Here is a 21,196-nt window from a genome sequence, read left to right as displayed (position 1 = left end):
CATAGCTGGAGTATAATGGACCAGGCGAGAAAATAACAAAAATAATGAACAACCATATACCAGAGACATTTTGTGGGGGTGGTGTGGGGAATGGGATCAAAATGGGAGGGGGGGGAGTGCCTGGGATTATGGAGATGGCACACGGGTGACTTGGTGATGGGAAACCCGCGAGGATAACAATTAGATGGGGGAAAAATGTACAAAATGATGTAAAAATAAACTGTTATAAAATTTTAAAAAATGTGCCATTCTCACTGGTGTGAGATGGTATCTCGTTATGGTTTTAATTTGCATCTCCCTTATTACAAGTGACTACATCAGTATTTTTTAAACTTAAAAGATTTTTATGAAATCCAGTAGGCCTGGGGCAAGAACTAAGATTTTTGCATTTTTAATGTACAGCTGTTCCTTTGAATAGACAGGGCATATCAATCAACCTGGCAGTTAAACAAATTCACCTCGGCAGCCTTAGAAAAATTTTCATTTAATTGGCCCTGATCAGAAATTTCTAATTGGAGGAGTTTTTGTATAAAGACTGAATTGTCTTGTTTGGCAGGGTTTTGTTTTTTTTACACCCACACATGGTTATTGTCATAATCAGTTTGAGAATTGTAAGTTTAGAGGTTAACATGTTATAGATATTTTGTCCCACACAACACAAAAATTAAACTGAATTTTGTTTAATTAAGCACTGGCAGGATTATCTTGTTGGAGAGCATTTGTTTAAAAAGTTAAGAAGTCCGCTCATATATATTTGGAAGGATTTGTTGGTAAACACCAAGAGCAGGAAGTATCCCTGTATCTCAAAAGAAAACAGAACTAGAAATTAGGGAGCCACTAAGAACCAAGAATATTCAGACTTCCTCTCTCTTTTCTCTTTGGACTGACTTTTGCAGGAAATGGCCACCTAGACAGTTTAGTTTGGTGCCATCAATTAGTTCCACATTCCTGAGAGAATTTGAATGCAATCTAGCCTCTAGGTTGGTTTTTCCTGAGCCAGAAGACCACCCCTGGACAGTGCTATTGTGATCCAGAGATCTGGGCTTATAGCAAGCAAACAAGCTTTAGTGCCCCCCTCTGTGGGAAGGGACATTGTTGGCCACGCCTCCTGAAAGGTGACTTCTGTAAGTGTCTACTATGTTGCTTTTCATAGTTGGGACAGGGTTTTAGAACCAAGTGAAATAAATCTGCTTTTGGAGTGGACAGGTTCCAGGGGTTGGCAGGGTGTGAGGAGCAAATGAGGGGCATTATTTGCTTAATGGGAGGGAGAGACGGACAAATGGAAACTTTAATTGGTGTGATATGCTCTAAATAGTGCTGTAAGTAGTGGGACATCTCGGGATCCTACAAGACAGGCACTTAATTATTTTGCATTTAGGGAACATTCAAAGGACATGTCTGAACTAAATGTGAAAGATAAGTTCAAGTTGGCCAGGTAAAGAGTAGAAGACAGTATTCCTGACACTATGAACAACATGAGTGTGAAACACACACATACAAAAATTACTTTGAATAGTAATTCAGAAGCTGTTATTTCTAGAACATAAAATGAAGCTAGAGAGATACATAATCAACTGAAGAGAATTTTGATAACATGCTGAAGAGCTTAGGTTAATTTGGATTAAAAAGCATTTAATGCTTGGTTGACAGGGGATAATTTCCATTTTGAGGAACAGACCATGATTGTAATATGGAGTGTCTTGGATGTTGGCTTTGCCTGAGGCGTGAAGACCAGTTACAGCTGTGGACTGGAGAGGTGATGAGAAAGAAGAGGGAGAGGAAAGACCTAATTGTAAGAATAGGAGGTGGTAGATTTGGCTGGACTAGATCAGGTGATGGGAATGAGGGAAAGGAATCATCTAGGACAAAGCCCAGGCTCAGATGCCTGGGCAAGTTGTTGTGGCATTAGTTAAAACGATCATTTTGAAAAAGGAAGATAATTTGTTCTGAACAAACTGAGTTCAAGTATCTATGAGACATATTATCAGTGGTGCCAACTAGGAAGGTCAGTTGCTCTCAGTAATTATCAAGACTTATATTACAGGTTTGGGAATGATTGTATCCTCCCACCCCCTTTTACAAACTTCAAATTTTTCCTCAATCTCTGCCTAATATTGCTCCCCTCCTTACCTTATTATTTTTTTTTAAAGATTTATATATTTGTGCATATAGAACTGGGGTACAGGCCAGAGGCACAGGGATGGTGAGAGGCTTCACCAGAGACAGAGTGGGGAGCAGAACAGGCAGATCAACGAAGTCCACTGCTGAGGGGAGCAATGGGCGGGTCAGGAGAGGTCTGCTTGCCATGTGGTTACCTCTGGGGCAGGCAGGGATCAAACTTATGCGGAAGTGGCTTTAGCTTCTTAGTGCTGTGCTTTAACCTTGGTGCTGTGTGCCACCACGGAGGGCCTATTTTATTATTTTTTAAAGATTTATTTTTGCTTATGTATACAAGAGTTGGGGTACAGGCCAGAGATATTGGGGGGAGGTGAAAAGATTCACCAGAGCCAGAGTGGGGAGCAGCACAGGTGGATCTACTGAAATGCACTGCTAAGGGGAGCAGTGGCTGAGGTGGGAGAGCTGTGCCATTGTGGGTTAGCTCCCTTGCAGAATTTACTGCCACTTAACCTGTGTTCCTGTAGCATTGTATTTCTGTTAAACTTTCCTATTTCATTGAGTAGTAACCTGATCATGGCTTTATAGTGATTTCTAGGGGTTAGCACATAGAAGACATTAACGTTTGATGAATAATTGAATGAATGGATGTTTGTACCAGGGTCAGCCACATTAAAGGAAAATTATGATCAACTTTTGTATCCCTTTTCTCTTGTAGCTATTTGTAGTTGATGTCCAGACAAGCCAAATCACCAAGATTCCCATTCTGAAGGACCGAGAGCCTGGAGTTGTGACCCAGCAGGGCTGTGGTATCCATGCCATTGAACTGAATCCCTCTAGAACACTGTTAGCCACCGGAGGAGACAACCCCAATAGTCTTGCCATCTACCGGCTGCCTACACTTGATCCTGTATGTGTGGGAGATGTAAGTGTCCCCAATAATTGTACTTACAGGTAACCTTATTTTTAAACAGACCCTATTAAGTAACATGGACCCTCCAACCCCTTGGGAAAGGTTGGTTTCCTCTAGATTTCTGTTGGCTCTGTGGGCATAGAGGTGAAATATAGGGTGGTGATCAGAATGGGGACTGAAATCCACATAGGGGAAGATCAAATATGTTGACAAATATTGTATGTTTGATAAAGAGGGAAGCTATGTCCTGCAGAGTTCATGTTTGAATTTATAGCATTTACACTTAGTTGCTCATAGTTTAGGGCAAAATTTATTAAACCATTCAGTAACTATTGAGCTTTCTATGATCAGCATTATTTTAGACACTGGGACACAGCAGTGAATAAACAAAATAGATAAAGCCCCTATCCTTTTGAAGTCTGTATTCTGGTAGGGGGAAACACAGAAATCCACAAACCAATAAATATTTACCAGCAGTATGTCAGACTGTGTTTAAAAAAAAAAATACTATTTCAGAGAATAGCAAAGAAAGTCTTCATAAATAAGCAAGGAGACTTAAAGGAAGTGAAGGTATAGGCCATATTGATGGCTATAGAAACAGAGTTTCAGACATTCCTGACAATAGCAAGAGCGAGGATGTTAGGTAAGATAGGTGCAGGGGTGAGAGGTGATGTGTGTAGTAACCCCATATAAGACATCCAGACATAGAAGGCCAGAATTTATGTGTCCATCAGACATGTTTATTGCCTACAGGAATGCCAGTTTCATTCCAGCTTTGTTCTTCAAGAGAAAAGTCAAGGGTTATGCCCTATCGATTAAGATCCTCAGCGATCAAAGTTGTAATTTTCCAAAGATACTTTCAGAAAGATTTAGTTGCTTTCCAAGAGTGTGCTTTGTGATCCTTATTTTACTAATTTATTTCCCCCTCCCCCTTCCGCTTCCTCCTCTTTAAGGATGGACACAAGGACTGGATCTTTTCCATTGCATGGATCAGCGACACTATGGCAGTATCTGGTAAAATTGGCCTTTTGTAGGGAATTTTTGGTGTGGCAGGGAGGGAGGCTAGAAATTGCAGAGATATTAATGCGACTGGAAATGGCCCAATAAATACACCATTAGCCAAATCATGTTTCCAGTAGTTACTCTTTCTGATTGACCATGTGCCTTTTGATAAGTTCTTCATCCTATATATCCTGATCTGATCTGGAAAGGGAGGATATTGGTATACTTCATTTGTTCATACTCTACCTCATTCTAAAAAACAGACTAGCACCCCCTGAAAAAAAAAAGATTAGCCTCAACATTTTTGTGTGTTTCATTGTGGTAATGGTTGTGAAGGTGTTTTGGAAAAGTTGATAGTCTCTGCAAAGTGATTATTTTCTGTATGACTATGTAGAGTTAAGTTCCTTGTTAGTAAAAGCTATTTAGAATTAGAGGAATTGTTTCCTGTTGGCAGAAAAACCAGAAAAAATAGATGGGAGTATTAGAAGATAAAGTAGAAATAAAGAAATGCTTTCTAGATACCTACAGCAGCCTAGAAAGTAGGATTAGAGTACTGACCAGCTTTGTTGGCTACTCATATGTAGAAATACATTCCACATAAAAATAATCATAATAGTTGCTAAATTATGTATTTCACCTTATTTAACCTTAGAACAGTAGGTTTACTTTGTTACCCTATTTCAAATGAGAACATTGAGATTCTGAGAAGTTAACAATAATTTGCCAAAGGTCTAACAAATCATTAGGGTTTCAGAATCTGAATCCGGGTCTGAATTCAAAGCTGATGTTTAGGGGCCCTCCCTGGTGGTTCAGGAGTTAAAGCAAGCACTGTGAACGTATCTGCAGCTACTGCAGCATGAGTTTGATCCCAGACCCATATCTGTCCCACCCTCTGTTCCCCTCAGCAGCTTAGTTCAGTCAATCTGCCTGTTCTGCTACCTGCTCTGTCTCAGGTGAATCCTCTCATCCCCAACACCTCTGGCCTATACCCCAGTTCTTGTATTAATAAATAAATTGTTAAAGAAAAAAATGGTGATGCGTAGAACAAAACTAAGGGAAAGTATTTTTGTTTTGGATTCTTTGCAAGGCAGTAGAAAGCAGCCAATAAGTCTAATAGTCAAAGGTTACTATTACTCAATGCAAATTTAAAATAAGCTTTCTAAGCTACTGTAACCTCTGACCTCCTGCACCTCAGGCCTACACCACAGTTCTTACATGCTTAAACAAATAAAATTCTGAAGCTTTTGGAGACTGTCTTTTACCTCCCTAAAAAAAGGAACCCCTGGGCTCTCCCTGGTGGTGCAACAGGTTAAAGCACCACATTATGAAGCTCTCCGAAGCCTCTGCAACTCAAGTTCGATCCCCGGCCAGGGAGCTGACCCACATGGCGTGACAGAACTCTTCTGACCGCCCCGCTGCTCCCCTTAGCAGTGTACTTTGTCAATTCTAATCTGCTCCCCACTCTGTCTCTGGTGAATCCTCTCGCCCACCACACCTTTTGCCTTTTCCCCAGTTCTCTAAACATAAATAAATAAATCTTAAAAAAAAAAAAATTAGCTGCTCACTGGACTATGGTGATGGCACATGGGTGATTTGGTGATGGGAAGCCCATGGAGATTACAACTGAGATGGAAAAAGGCACAAAATGATGTGAAAAATAAACTATTATATTATTTTTTAAAAAAAATTTAACTCCTTGAGGACAGAGGCTAAGTCACATAATGTCTAAGTAACTGTCCTTATGATAGTAACCTATGCTAAATTTGGTTCTTGGGAGGCAGCCAGGACTTTGCTTTGTTTAGGAGCCTCCCATCTCTTCTTACAGATACCCTGCCAGTATCCTTTGTTTCTGACTGCTAACTCACAAATCTGTTTCCTGAGTAGTATGCAGATTTAAGAACATTGGCTCTGATATTAAAGACTTGAATTTAAATTCTGCTCTCTCCACTTATTAGCACTGTGACCTTAAGCTGTTTGAGACTTGTTCCCTCATCTGTAGCATAGATAATGATTATATATAATTAAGAGAGTCATTGGGGACCTTAAATGAGATAAACACTGGCATGTGGAAAAGTCTCAATACTTGGTAATGAGTGGTAACATTCATACTGGATGATGAGCAACAACCCCATCCCACCTCAGAATTGGTATATTCAGACATCCAAGAGTCCTCCCCTTCCCCTATGGCCCAACACTCCCCCCCTCCCCCTTCCCCCTCCTTACATTGATATATGTTGGTGAATGCATTTCCATCCTGCTGCAAAGCCAGAGAACTAAAACTTGTCTTAGGCGCTTCAGTCTCAGATTGCCAAGCCATATTGATAATGTTTTCTGAAATACCTCTTAACAGCCATCAATTTCTTACCTTCTCAGCTTGAGTATTCATCATTTATCTCTTAAATTTCCCCAGTATCCTTTCATATTTCTCTACCTTTAGTCTTGTCCCTTCCAATCCAGTCTTCTTGTTGCTGCCTACCAAATTAGTTCTTCTTTTCCTATTATGAAAGTAATATATGTTACTGTAGAAATTTTGATTCTATGAATTAACTAAACTTTTACCCCAGAGATAACTACTGCTAACATTATTGTGACAATATAGTAATATATATCTGGCTAGTCTTTTCCAGTAATTGGTAAAAAATTGGGGGATATAGAGGGATGGATAACTGGATAGATATATGATAGAACAATTAAGTAATGCATGTGGTAGAATATAGCTATAAATATAACGTTTCATTATAAAATTCAGCATTTCAGGATGCTTGAAATTTTTCTTAACTATAGTTTTTTTTAATTTGCATAATAAACCAGGCATAGTTCTACAGATATGTCCTTCCCTTTCTTGATTTTCTAGATTTCACATATGTTCAGCCCTCTGCTTTGAATTCCTGACCACGAGGCTAACAAATTGAGTGATCGTTTTCCCATATTAAAACACTGCTACAGACCACTCTGGTGGCCTAGGGCTTAAGGCTCAGTGCTTCCAGCCTCAGTTCCATCCTCGGCCAGGATGCTGACCCACAAGTGGCACAGCAGACCTCCTGTCTTGCCCAGTGCTCCCTTCAGCAGTGGGGAGCCTGTTCTGCTCCCTACCATATCTCTGACCTATATCCCAGTTCTTATACAGAAAAGAAAGAATATTTAAAAAGTAGACCTCCGTGGTGGCTCAGGGCTTAAAGTCTCAGTGCTATCAAGCTATAGCCTGCCACTTGCAGTATGAGTTCAATCCCCGAGCAGGGAGCTAACCCACATGGTGCAGCAGACCTTTCTTGTCTCACCTACTGCTCCCCTTAGCAGTGTTTTTTAGTCAATCTGCCTATTTTATTCCCCACTCTGTCACTGGTGAATCCTCTCACCCTATGCATGTCTGGTTCACACCCAGTTCTTCTATGCATAAATAAAACTTTAAAAAACAAAAAAAGAAAATTAAAAAAAAAAGACATTTTACTGCAAAACACTCAGGAGATTGTAGAAGAGGCATCTTTTGGTCTCAAAGGAAAGTTAGGAAATTACTTCACTGAAGATGGAATTTTAAAATACAGTTTTTTCTTAGTGATTCTTGATGTTTTTTTGTAACTCCAGTATAGCCCTGTTGTTGAACATACAGATTGTTCTGAATAAACAAATATCTTTGTATATTGGTTTTATGAAGGTGGGTTAGCCCCAGATAGGAAAGTTAACATTCTGGGTTTTGTTGCAGTTTGCTCAGTTGTACTATAAAAAGATGAACCCGCCACCAAAAATATATTTGCAAGGACAGTTCAAGTGCTCTTAGTTTTTTAAGTATTTGACTATTTATTGATATGGAAAACTATCTATATGTAGAACAATTATTCTTAATATAGAAATTGCGGTCCTCTCTGGGTTTATTGAAAGTCTCCATGAGCCTCCTTGAACTTGATTGCATAATGTGGTGCTTTTATGTGTTTTTTTTAGAAAAAGGACCTAACATTCCTTAGTCTTTACAAGGGGTACAGGATTCAGATAAGATTAAGAACGAGTGATCCAGAGTGGAGGTTCCCAAGCCCCACTGCCCAGTGTATGCATGCATAGCTGACCTAGCATTTAGTTTGGAAAGTACTGAGCTTTATCACACTGTAAAGCTTTTGAAAACCCCCTCCAGTTGGGGCCTCCCTGTTGGTGCAGGGGTTAAATTCCCAGCGCTATCAAGCTATCCCCTGGCCACTGAGAAATGAGTTCAATTCCTAGCCAGGGAGCTGACCCACACATGGCTCGGCAGACCTTTCCTATCTTGCCCACCACTCCCTTAGCAGTGTATTTCAGTAGATCTTCCTAATCTGTTCCTCACTCTGTCTCTGGTGAATCCTCTCACCCTCCACACCTCTAGCCTACACCCTAGTTCTTGTATGCATAAATATATAAATCTTTTTTAAAAAAAGAAAAAAAATCCTAGCAACTGTGTTAAGCCAAAAGGTTGTTTTTCGGTAATTCATACCCCTTAATTGAATAATCTTGATGTAACTATCAAAATTCATACTGCTCCATATTTTGGGATAGCTCACTGACCAGACTTCCTCCTATGTGATAATGATAAAGAGGTAGACACAGAAAACACATTGTAAACACATTTGATCACATAAGGAATTGGGTATGTCACCTGACCTCTGTGGATCTTTGCCCTGCAGGCTCACGTGATGGTTCAATGGGACTCTGGGAGGTGACAGAAGATGTGTTGACCAAAAGTGATTCAAGGCACAATGTGTCACAGGTACCTGTGTATGCTCACATCACTCACAAGGCCTTAAAGGACATCCCGAAGGAGGACACAAATCCTGACAACTGTAAGGTCCGCGCTCTGGCCTTTAACAACAAGAATAAGGTATGAACCTACCAAAGGTTCCTAAAAGCCATTCTCCTTACTGCAACTCCAGGTGCCTGCTGCATAACTTGGTTCTAGTCTGCAGAGCACCTTTTGAAGGCTGGGGAATGCAGATGAAAAATTATAGTTGAGTTATGAAATTTACCCTTAGCATTGAGCTCGGTAGTGTTTCTCTGTATGGTCCATATTGGAAGTCAGTGTCTCAGTGTTTCTCCATGGCCATGCTGATTTGACTGTTTCTCATTTGCATGTGCCTTTGATGTGATTTTTTTTTTTTAAACATGCCTCTGTAAACAGTTACTCTTATTTTCAGTACAGTATTTAGTTAGTTTTCATTCTTTCCTGTCTCTTCTCAATACTGCCACCAGGTCTGCCTAATTTTTGGAACAGATTTCAAACTGGGATATTAGGTACAATGTTGGGATGGAGACCCAAAAAAACAGAAGAGGAGAAAGATCTTCCAAAATCTGAAACAGGCCACCGTTCAAAGATTAGGTCCTTTAACCTACTATCTCCAGTCCTACTGATAGCTTAAGGGTAAAATTATTTCTCTACTTTAGGTCTTCCACTTACAGAAGCTCTCACAATGAGGCATAAGAAATTGCCCTTCATATGTGTATTATGACATCCAAAAGGATGTCATGGGAATGACTACATAGTAAGGGCTCTTTGAAGTCTGTGTTATTACTAGGACAAACGCTGCATTCCTTCTTGAGTTCTTTCAAGAAGTAGCCTTGATTAAAAATGCTATTGCTGGGGCCTCCCTGGTGGCACAGGGGGTTAAGTCTCAGCACTATGAAGGTTATCAGCAGCCCACTGTAGCACTAGTTCAATCCCTGCCAGGGAGCTGACACACATGGTGCAGCAGACCTCTCCTGTCTCCCTGCTGCTCCCCTCAGCAATGTACTTTGTTAGAAAACTGCCTGTTCTGCTCCCCACTTGAATGAATTCTCTCACTACCCCTGCACCTCTGGCCTGTACCTCAGTTCTCTGTGTGTGTGTGTGTATATATATATATATTTTTTTTTTTTTCTTTTTTAAAATCTAAGTCAGTGTGGGTGAGAACTTAATGCTGGAAGTTATAAAACTGCCAAAGATAAAATAAAATGCTGTCCATTTGCATTCCTTAAGGTGAGAGGATAGGCTGATAATCCCTGGAACCCCTGCCCTGTTGAAACCATCATGAACTAGGAATGAAGAACCCCAACCTTCAGGATCTTTCCTGAATATAGCTGCTATATTAGCAGTATATTAGCAGTATGTCAGTATATTAGCTGCTATAGATTAGAATATAACCTCATTTTCATTGCTCTTGTAGGAATTGGGAGCAGTATCGCTGGATGGCTACTTTCATCTCTGGAAGGCTGAAAATACACTATCTAAGGTGTGATGACCATGACATTGATTTTACAAAAAAATTCACCTGTGGTTAAAATATTTCATCTCTAAATCTCCAGTTCTCAAGAGTCTGTATATGACTGCTTGGTACATGAAATTCTGTCTGGCATGCTTCTCTTAAAAGCTTTTTTACAGAAATCAGAGGGGGCAATTCTTTCACAGTTCAGCAGCTTTCAGAAAGCTCCTTCAACTAACAGTCTTTCAATCCACAGTGGTCTAAGTATTTGCTTGAGGATTATTGACTAGCATGTTGTGAGGACAGAGTAAGGCTGGCAACTGAAGTCAGTTAAATTAAGATAACCCCATCTCAGATGTAACTATGTAAGTTACTAACCTTTACAAGCTACTTTTGCAGAAAGTTAATTTCACCTGTGGATCATTTTCCCCCTTCTTCTAAAGGCCTTTGCTGTTTGTTACTTCTGTGATAGGCTCTTTCTCAAGAAACCCCCAGAACTTCTGATTACTCCCTGTCCCAGCAGCCTGTGCTCTCTACTGACTTTGCATGAGTGCATTACATGCAGTAAGGCACCTACTGAACACTGGCTAAATGATAAAGACCCAGAGTTGAGGCTGATTGAAGTTATCTGGTTGAAACAGCCCTGTGCATGCACTTTCTATACACTCATAAAATTGGGAGGTTAGGCTAAGGAGAGCCTGAAATCAGCCCCTTTAACTGAAGAGCAGTGAGCAAGGAGGGCCTTGGCTCTTCCTCACTAAGAAAACTGGGTAAGCCCTTGACTTTAATAGCCCTTGACTTTAATAGCTAGAAACATTCTGTAGCCTTTGCCCTGGCCTTCGCGCTTCCCTTTCCCCATGCTGCTGATTGATTAATTCCATTCTCACCTTTTTTTTCTTAACCCGTCCTCTTCAGAACCAAGATCTTGTTGTTGTTTACTACCCCCCCCCCATTCTTCTTAAACACGTTGGGGTGGAGCAGAATATTATTTCCTTAATTAGGGCTGTTTTTTGTCCATGACTTTGACTTGTATATGAGGGAAACTCTTAGAGAGGGGATTTCTGCCCTGTGCTCTCTGGTAATGCCATGGTTGCATCTCTCTTTTTAGCTGCTCTCCACCAAACTGCCATATTGCCGTGAGAATGTGTGTCTGGCCTATGGTAGTGAATGGTCAGTATATGCTGTGGGCTCCCAAGCTCATGTCTCCTTTTTGGATCCAAGGCAGCCATTAGGCAACATCAAGTCTGTCTGCTCCAGGGAACGAGGCAGTGGTAAGAGTCCCGGTGTGCTCCTTAGGCTTACATCTGCATTGCAGATGGGTTTTGATCTTTAGTTTCTATGGTGGTTCCCAAATAAGTATAGTCATGTTTATGAAACCTGCTGTGGTGTTTGATGACACAGAAAGGAACTTAAATGTCTGTCTGTGACAGCAGAACTTCAAACATCACAGACAGATGAGTCGCCACAAAAGTCTTTGGTGGAAACCAACAGTAAGGTATCGTGTGTTTTCACAGATCCCGACTTTTTGCTGCAGTGCTTCCTAAAGTATAAAATTCATTTATGCAAAAGGATAGTGTATGATGGGGAAAACTAATTTTAAAAGGGTGTGAGATAATTTTTGAGGGTAATTATTTAGATTATGATGATGATGTCATGGATGACTTAACATGTTAAAACCTTAAATTGTATGCTTACATGCAGCATAGTATATATCAGACCTCATTAGCGCTGAAGAAAATATAACTACTAGATGAATTAAGCTGTAGCTCCCATCTTTTATAGCATAGTCTCTTAAAAGCACCCTCATTCTATATTGAGGAATAAAAAGAGAGATTTATGTTTGTATTATACCTTTAATGTTTGGTGGGGGGGCGGGAAACCACTATCTAGATCATCCAACTTAAAGTGAATTTTCTTCTTTATCTTATTTTGTCCCCATTCTCATGAAAAAATATGGCTGTCTGCACTATCTTATGAGTTCCAGTACAGTCTTTCTCTCTGAAATTTTGAGTGTATGTGCAGATATGCCAGAAGTAGCTTTTGTTTAGGTTGATTTGTTATCAAGACCCTCACTTTTCGGAACAAAGAGTCTGGAATGTTACGAAAGTAGTAAGGGAAAGAATAAATAGCCAGGCTGGAATGATGCCTGCAATGAAAGATTTGAGAGTTTGTAGTTACTGTTAGAGAAATAGCTGTCCTACCTATTCAGAAAATCATGGGTTCTACAAATATTATAGCGCAGTTCCTGTGTGTCAGGAGACACCTCCATACCCCATGCATGGCATGAGGCTTCTCAGGCTTTCACATGAGTTATACCTGCCATAGATAAGACTCAGTCTGTATTTCGGGGTGCCATGTGAACTCAATGCCAGAGAATTCAGGCCAGCAGACAGTCAAATGAGTACCTTCCTTGCTCATCCCCTTTACTTTTTCTCAGGCATCCGATCAGTGAGCTTCTACGAGCAGATCATCACTGTGGGCACAGGACAAGGCTCCCTGCTGTTCTATGACATCCGAGCTCAGAGATTCCTGGAAGAGAGACTCTCAGCTTGTTATGGGTCCAAGCCCAAACTAGCAGGAGAGAATCTAAAACTAACCACTGGCAAAGGCTGGCTGGTGAGTATGCGTCTACCTGACTTGGTTACTTGACAAAGAAAAAAATTCTCCCTCACACACACTCCCACTGACATTCCACCTACCCATATACTTTGCATCATTAAGAGGCATTTCTTGGAGCAGGGAAAGGCACTTTCCCTTGATTTTGCTTTTGTGTCTGCATATCTGTGGGAAAACTGAGGCCCAGTAATGGGGCCTCCCTGGTGGCACAGGGGTTAAAGTCAGTCAAGCCAGCCACTGCAGAATGACTTTGATCCCCAACCAGGAAACCGACCCACATGGCACAGCAGACCTCTCCTGTCAGCAGTGTATTTCAGTAGATATGCCTGTTTTGTTCCCCACTCTGTCTCTGGTGAATCCTTTCCGAGACATCCCTCTGTACCTCTGGCCTGTACCCATTTCTTGCATAAACAAATTATGCATATGTACTTATATATATATATGCTTACTTACATACATACATAAAAACACTGAGGCCCAGTAAGACACTAGTTGGCTACGATTCCCCCATGTGATAAAAGAGCAAAAAGGAAGAGGAACCTTCTACTACCAGTGAATTTTTAAGTGGTTTGATTCCAGCTGTTCTGAGAAGACCTTAGTTTTGTGTAGCAACTCTTCATTCCATTCAGTGCTTCCCTAATGCTCAATTGGAAAAATGAGGCCCCATTCCCATGAGTACCAATCTCCTGACATCAGATTATAGGTACAGGACCCTTTTCTCTTAAGGAAATCAGTAAGCATTCCAAATCTCTTTGGCCTTTCCTCCTACCCCTTGACCTAGAGGTGCTAACAGAATCTTTCTTTACCCACAGAATCATGATGAAACCTGGAGGAATTACTTTTCGGACATTGACTTCTTCCCTAATGCTGTTTACACCCACTGCTACGACTCGTCCGGAACGAAACTCTTTGTGGCAGGAGGTCCCCTCCCTTCAGGGCTCCATGGCAACTATGCTGGGCTCTGGAGTTAATGACAACTAATTCTCTCCCAAAATGCAGAGATTTACACTAACTTCCATCCTCAGTTTCTTTGTTTATTCTTTTGGCTTGTTGTTGGTTTTTTGTTTTTTTTTTTTCCCCAATTGTGTGATGCCCTCATACTTTAGTGGGATCACCAGAGTTGACTTAGTGGCCTAGGCACTACATAAGAAGCAGCTCTGTACCGAAATCTGAAGGCTTTTGGTTTTTTTCCTCTTTTGGTAATCAGAATTTTACTCTTTCTGGCTTCCCAACCAAATGTTAATCCTTATTTGTATTTCTTTAAGTGACACACACTTTCCTGTCTTGGACTTCTTTAGACTGACGTAGTCATTCTCACCCTTACTTCACTCTTGAGAGGTAGGGCTCCTTTATAATTACGTGGTTGCTGTCAAACTTTCTGTGAAAGTTTGGGAGCTGTGTGTATGTGCGTGTGTACACCTGTGTGCCTGTATGTACTGTGTGTCACTGAAATTACCTGGAGTGAGGATTACTTGTAATTAAAATATTTATAAAAGAAACAACTTTATTCACAAAGTCCAGTTTTGGACTGATCTTTATCTTGTTTTTTTAAATCTAATAGCACTGATTATAGGAAGTAAAAGCAGAAAGGAAAACAAATTACCACCAGGAAGACCCTTTGAGTTAGATAGGAGGCTTCCTGGGGACTTTCATGCAGCACTCCAAAGTGATCGCTCCCCCACCTGTCTTCCCATCTGTGTGTCCCCCAGGTGAGGACACTTCTGTGTCACTTCCACTTCCCTTTTGCCAATTTTTGCATAGTCAATTGCCACTCCCCCAAAACATCAGTGTCTCCATCTAGATGCGACTCTGGAGACTGCAGAAGGCTTGGTTTGACTTAGTTAAGAGATTCCCATCTCAGCCTCCCTCTCCCTCTCCTCAAACAAGACCTGATCTGGTATCTCTGGGGCTTGGAGCTGAAGGCCTGAAACCGGCTAAAATTCGTATACTTGGTCCCCTTGGTTTTGAGGAGAAACTTCCCCTATGCCATTCTTCCAGTCTCCTCAATGGGTTTTGCCATTGTTTTCTAAATTGGGTTCATTCAGTTAAGGAGGGTGGGGGTAAGGAGAGGGTTTATCAGTGTGTAGTGAGTGTTTCATGTGTGGAATGTTTGTTTCTTACTACAGTGGGACTGGGGTTGAAACCACCGCTCCCACTCTGTTGGCTCAGTCCTGAGATGATGATGGGGTGGCTTATAGCCAGCAACATTGTGCATGTGAAAGCATCTGTAATTAGTAATTTATTCCTCCCTTGAGCTGTTTAGTCTGAGGTTTTTTAACTTGCAGGCAACTAACTGACCACGTCGTCCAGTTATTCCTTGCTTTTTACACACCATGTTGCAGGTAACAGCTGTTCCACCCACAGATCCCTCCTTCATTCTAAGCACATACTTGGCTTCTGTCAGAAGCCCACCTGAGGAAAGGAAAAATCATTTATTCCTGCCCTCCAGTTTCCAAGTTGCTCTCCCAATTATCCCCTCTGCTCTGGGCATAAATGGAGAAAATGAAAAGAAAGAATGTCTTCCCCCAGAGGATAGGCACTAAGAGAGAGGAGAGAAAGCAAGTCCATCCTATCTTGGTGGTACAAGGCATGCATCACAGGTTCTAGAATTCTCATCTTCTAACCTAGAGAAATAGGTGCTATAAAACAGGGAACTAAAGCAAAGTGCTGGATGCTATAGATCTTTTAATTGTCTTAATTTTTTCTATTATTAAACTACAAGCTGTAGATTTCTTAGTTCTCAGAGAACTTCTATCATTTTAAACTGACTTGTATATTTAAAAAAAATCTGAAGTAGGATGTTTTGTAACGTTGCCAGACCCTCTTCTGTGATGGGTAATATGTTTGATTGTTTGAGATTTTGTTTTTAAAAATGTAGCACTTGACTTTTGGGCAAGTAAAAAAATAAATATTATTCCACTGCAAAATGGTTTGAGTGAGTATGTATAGCCAAGAGACGTCAAGATAAAGGCCCCAAATGACTGACTTGGGGTGTTTGAGGGGTTGCTTGGAATAAAAAGCAATAATTCCCTTAAGGTTAAGCACAGGTCAAGTACATACATAAAGTATGACCTGCTTGCTTCTGGTTGCCAACTCTGGCCCAAAATCATTTGTTCTGAGGACCAGTTGAGGGTGGAGATGCCTGCGGCTTCAAAGTAGTGTGGCACTTGAAAACTCAGACCGAAGATCTGGAAGTGTTACAGGGCAGGGAGAGTGGCACCCCTAACTCCCCAAACCTGCCCATTCTAAATGGGTTCTGTCATCCGCCGCAGCAAGACAAAACATAAGAATGTTAATGGAAAGGAACTTTTTTTTTGCCTTGAATTTATTTGTCCATATTTATATTTATACTCCATTTTATTCCCAGATAAGATTTAAGTAAACATACACATATCTTCACACATATCCCAACTGAATATGTGGGAACTGCATTTCTGAAAGATTTTTGAACCAAAACCTCAATTTGTTTAGTTTTTGGTCAACATACAAAAGTACTTGTGTTTTCATCACTTAATTTTTTGAGCTGGTTAGCTTTTGCAGGGGGTGAGTAATGTCTAGCAAGCCTCCTCTGTTGAAACCCAAATACGCTCATGTTGTGCACTTAGATCCCACTAGAGGAAGCAGAAAGGAACTTTTTTTTTTTTTTAAGATTGATTTATACATGCAGAACTGAGGTGCAGGGGGTGGGGTGAGAGGATTCACCAGAGACGGGAGCAGAACAGGCAGATTGACAAAGTACACTGCTGAGGGGAGCAGCAGACAGGTCAGGAGAGGTCTGACATGTCATATGGGTTATCTCCCTGGCCAGGGACCGAACTTGTCAGGCTGCAGTGGCTGCAATAGCTTTATAGTGCTGTGCTTTAACCCTTTGCAACACCAGGAAGGGCATGGAAAGGAATTTTTATATATATATATTTATTTATGCATACAGAACTGGCCAGAGGTGAAGGGGCAGTGAGAGGCTTCACTGGAGACAGTGGGGTTGCAGAACAGGCAGCTCCACAAACCACACTGCTGAGGGGAGCAGCGGGGGGCTCTGCTGTACCATGTGGGTCACCTCCAGAGTGGGGATCGAACACTTGCTGAAGTGGCTTTAGCTTCTTAGTGCTGCACTTTAACCCACTGCATCACCAGGAAGGGCCCCGGAAAGGAACTTTTAGTTTCTAAGTCAAACACCCTAGGTTACCCACCCCTTCGTGGATAAAAGGCCACCCAACAGGGATTGGCCCTGAAAGCCCATCACAAGTCTAAAGCACCTTCTGGAGGGGACCCACAGAAAAGGGTCAGAAATGGCCAGACAAGTCTGGGAGGAAAAGAGCCAAATCAAAATCAAGATAAACGATGCCCAAATCAACATCCGCAATGGTCTCTCACCCACATCTGGTTCAACCAGTCCAGGACCAAGAAACAAGAACTGCTTCTTCACATGTGTCTCTGCAACATGTGCCTCCCTTAGGTCTCCTGGCTCTCCATCCTGCTTCCTTCCCCTTCAGTCTCCTCTTCAGATTCTTCTCTGCTCAGTTCCACCCTTCTTGGGTAGGGCAGGGAAACTGGAACCTCCCCTTTTCCAGGGGGCCCTGTTATAGGAATATGTAGTCCTTGCTCTGAATGCCCCTATGGATTTAAGCATAAAACATGTTTGGTGATGGGCCCTGTCTGCTTCAGTGTGTGTGGGGGGGGGGGGGGGGGCTTCTGAGGGTGACAAAGTAGTTGCACAGTTTCCAAGAAATATTTTTTTCTTTAAGTTGGAACCAGAGAGCACAATTTCCCTTTATAAGAGGAGGGTACAGTGATCATAGTAAGGATAGTCTTCCCAAAGCCCATTTGGGAAAGTAGCAGAAAGGCAGATTGCTGAATCATATACCATCTTCCTCAGCCATCTCTGGAATACCTGCAGGTCTGGGCCTATCCCTGTCACATGGCATTTGTTCCTTTCCAGGGCAAGTTGGGCACAGCTACCTTCTACACCTGGCTTAGGGACTGACTTGATTCATCTTTGGTCATATACCTTTATGACCAAAGGCTGCAAAACAGGAAAGGGGAGGTTGAATGAGCTGAAGGAATTGTGAGAGCTTTCTCTACTTTTAGAAAAGGACTGAAATTAGGGGCCTCTCTGGTGGCGCAAGGGGTTAAAATAGCACTACAACCCGAAGCTATCTGCAGCCACTGCAGAGTTCCATCCTGGCTCACTGCCCCCCTCAGCAGTGTATTTCAGTGGATCTGCCTGTTCTGCTCCCCACTCTACCTTTGGTGAATCCTCTCACCCATGCATCTCTGACCTGTACCCCAATTCTTATATGCATAAACAAAATATTAAAAAAAAAAAGACTGAAATTATCCTTTCCCCAAATGAGGTATTTATATAGAGAGTCCACAATCCATTGAAGATTAATTGGAATTTTCAAAATATTCCATGCTCAAATTATTTTGGGGAAATGCAGATTAAAACAAAGTCATGTTTCTTCACAACCTCAAGTTTTTGGTTACTATGGGACTCATGTTTGTGGAACATTCCCAGAGAAAGGTAACTGGATGGGTCTCTAGCCTCCATGGAATATTGACTCTGTTCCCACTTTCCAGCCAAACTTTACAGCAATTCGGGTATCACAGAAGGGCTTTGTGGACTTTATGGTATCCCTCCCTTTCCTGCCAGCAGTCTCTACCTCCAGGCTATGAAAGAGCTTCCTTGTTCTTCCTCAGGCCACAGGTCTCATTCTAAAAGTTCTGCTGGTTCCTCCCACCACCCTTCGAGGCTTTTGCAGATGTTTTTGGAACCTTATTTAAGCTCCAGGTTCCCCATCCTAGCCACTCCCAGAGTTGATTGATCTGACTCTCAGTGTTACTACTAAGCTGAAGAAACCCAGTCCAGGTTTCTGATCCAGGGGCTACAGACAGTCCCTTGAGCAAATATCCTGAAATAGCAAGTCTGGGGATCAAGATCCTTGCCTTACCATTGGGAGTCAGTCTTGGAAGAGCTTGCACCCAAGTGTTTTTTATTTATCCATACAAGAACTGGGGTGTAGGTCAGGAGTGCCAGAATGAAAGGATTCAACAGAGATAGAGTAGGGAGCAGAAGAAGCAGATGTACTGAAATGCACTGCTTAGGGGAGTAGTGGGTGAGAAAGGAAAGGTCTGCTACACCATGTGGGTTAGCTCAGTATCAGGGATGGGGATAGAACTCAGGTTTCCAATGGCTGGTGAATTGCTGCATAGTGCTCAGGCTTTAACCCCTGCACCACCAGGGAGCCCTTCCCTCTCCACCCCCTACATATACCCAAGTGCTTTTTTGGTTTTGTATTTCTGTTAATTGGTGTCTGGGAGAGGGCATTATGAGAAGGAGAAAAAGATAAAGAGGAAAGATAATTCAATGTCACTTGCTTTTAGCCACATTTTAGTTGGTGTGCTGGGATTTCTAGAATAAATATGGGCTGATTCTAACGATAATGAGCAAATCTAGAGAAAGTTCAGCTTTCTTCTACCCCCATTTTATTAGTCTCTTCTAGACCATAATCCAGGACCCTCCCTGGTGGTGCAAGGGACTAAAGTGAAGCACTATGAAGCAGCCACTGAGCACAAGTTTGATCCCAGGGCAGGGAGGTGACCCACATGGTACAGCAGACCTCTACTTTCACCACCACTGCTCCCCCCAGCATTGTATTTCAGTCAGTCTGCCTGTTCTGTTGCCCACACTGTCTCCAGTGAGGCCTCTTAAGCTTCCCCCCTTCCACGCATCTCTGGCCTATACCCCAGGTCTTGTTTGCATAAATAAATAATTAAAATATATAATAATAAAACATAATCCAAAGAAACAAAGGTGAGAAATTTGTACACTGTCACTGGAGAGAGAGGTATGAACTGAACTGCTTAAGATCGGGTTGTAAGCTCTGTTATGATTCATCTCTCCAAGACAGAGTATGAGCTGTCCTCTCAAATTCCCCCTGGGTTGAGCTTCACATGTGAACACTCCTCTTGATTAGTGTGTAATTGCTGAAGTCAGAATTTTTAAAGGATAATAACACTCATTAGCTGAGCTCAGAGTCACATGTTTACTGTGTTCTTGTTAAGCATTATTCAGAGCTGTAATTAAAATCCCAAGTGCTATGGTCAGGAAGAAAACAAATAATCAACTTCCCTTACTGGGAACTATTTTATTCTTAGCTGACCAAAGGACTGAAAATAATGGGGCTTCTTTGTTCTGCAGGGTCAAGGCCATTTGCCCATTGCAGAGAATACACTGCTAAGTACATTGTCTTAGGTATGGAGGTTGGAGACCCTAAAATGTATTGTTTACCTAAGAAATATTCCTTATCCTCACAACCAACACCACCTCTGTTCTAGTCCCTTCTACTAAAAACAAAATTATTGTCTCAACCACCTTGCTTAAGTTTCCAGCATTAAATTTTTTTTTCTGAGGGGGTGCATTTGAGGGAGATGGTGATATTGGGCATCCCAAACAAATTATATTACCTTATTAAAGATAGTATTACTGGGCCACCCATTCAGGACCATTCTGCTCAGAGACCTTTCGTGTCCTTCCTCTTGTATATTAATAAATATCTTGCATTTCTGAAGCTATCGCCAGCCACTGCAGCATGAGTTCGGTCCCCAGCCAGAAATTTAACATACACAGCACAGCAGATCTTTCCTTTCTGGCCCACTGCCTTCCTCAGCAGTGTATTTTAATAGATCTGCCTTTTCTGCTCCCCAACTTTAACCCTTGAGCCACCAGGGGAGGCCCCTAAATTTAATCTTATTACAACAAGATGATGCTTGTTCATATGTGAGTCCTTTGTGGTGGTTGTGATCTATTCATCTGCCAATCATATTTTCCTCTTAGTCATTTCATTCCTTCCTTACATTATGGCTTAAGATAAGGTTTTCTTTCTTTATGATATGGTGGCATGAAATCAAAAGGGGTGAATTGTTAGGGGAAAATGATGTACTGAAAGAACTCTGCAGAGTTTTGTGGACTCCACCCCCTAATCCAGTTATTGAAGCTACAACTCCCAGCAATACCATGGGGAGAAATGTGAGGACCCAAGGGCAGAACTAAGCAGGCATTCTGGGACTTTTGGGGATATATAAGGGAGCCATGTTATCTGCTCTCCCTCTCTGGACCTCATGACGGGTGGCTGATCGCTTGGCTCTTGATGAGCTTTCAGTGTGTTATTGGTGTTCTAAGTCAGCAGAGCTGGTAGGATGCTCTAGTTAACTTGTATGTCTCTCACTTTCTCTCTCTTTCCCTGGTTTGTACCCTTTCCTATCCCCTCTTGTTAATAAATCCATTATTGACCTTTTTATGTGTGCCTGCAATGTAACTGAATTTTAAGCTCTGGTGAGCTTAAAAGACAGGCAA

The 21,196-nt window shown here is 41.7% G+C and overlaps 1 protein-coding gene across 1 annotated transcript in view; it reads left to right on the top strand.

The window, feature by feature from the left end:
• DCAF12 (DDB1 and CUL4 associated factor 12) overlaps nucleotides 1-15,749 on the top strand; it is a 38,679-nt gene extending 22,930 nt beyond the window's left edge. Inside the window, exons 3-9 of the mRNA XM_004677728.2 lie at nucleotides 2,834-3,040; nucleotides 3,982-4,042; nucleotides 8,677-8,870; nucleotides 10,189-10,254; nucleotides 11,333-11,495; nucleotides 12,662-12,840; nucleotides 13,653-15,749. Of these exons, the coding sequence (XP_004677785.1) occupies nucleotides 2,834-3,040; nucleotides 3,982-4,042; nucleotides 8,677-8,870; nucleotides 10,189-10,254; nucleotides 11,333-11,495; nucleotides 12,662-12,840; nucleotides 13,653-13,811 (1,029 nt within the window). The 3' untranslated portion in view covers nucleotides 13,812-15,749. The remainder of the gene's footprint in view (nucleotides 1-2,833; nucleotides 3,041-3,981; nucleotides 4,043-8,676; nucleotides 8,871-10,188; nucleotides 10,255-11,332; nucleotides 11,496-12,661; nucleotides 12,841-13,652) is intronic.
• Nucleotides 15,750-21,196: the final 5,447 nt, after the last annotated feature.

The sequence above is a fragment of the Condylura cristata genome, unplaced genomic scaffold (genome assembly GCF_000260355.1).
Source record: "Condylura cristata isolate star-nosed mole 26May11 unplaced genomic scaffold, ConCri1.0 scaffold00006, whole genome shotgun sequence".
Classification (NCBI taxonomy): Eukaryota; Metazoa; Chordata; class Mammalia; order Eulipotyphla; family Talpidae; genus Condylura; species Condylura cristata.
This window is presented reverse-complemented; position numbering and strand designations above follow the sequence as displayed.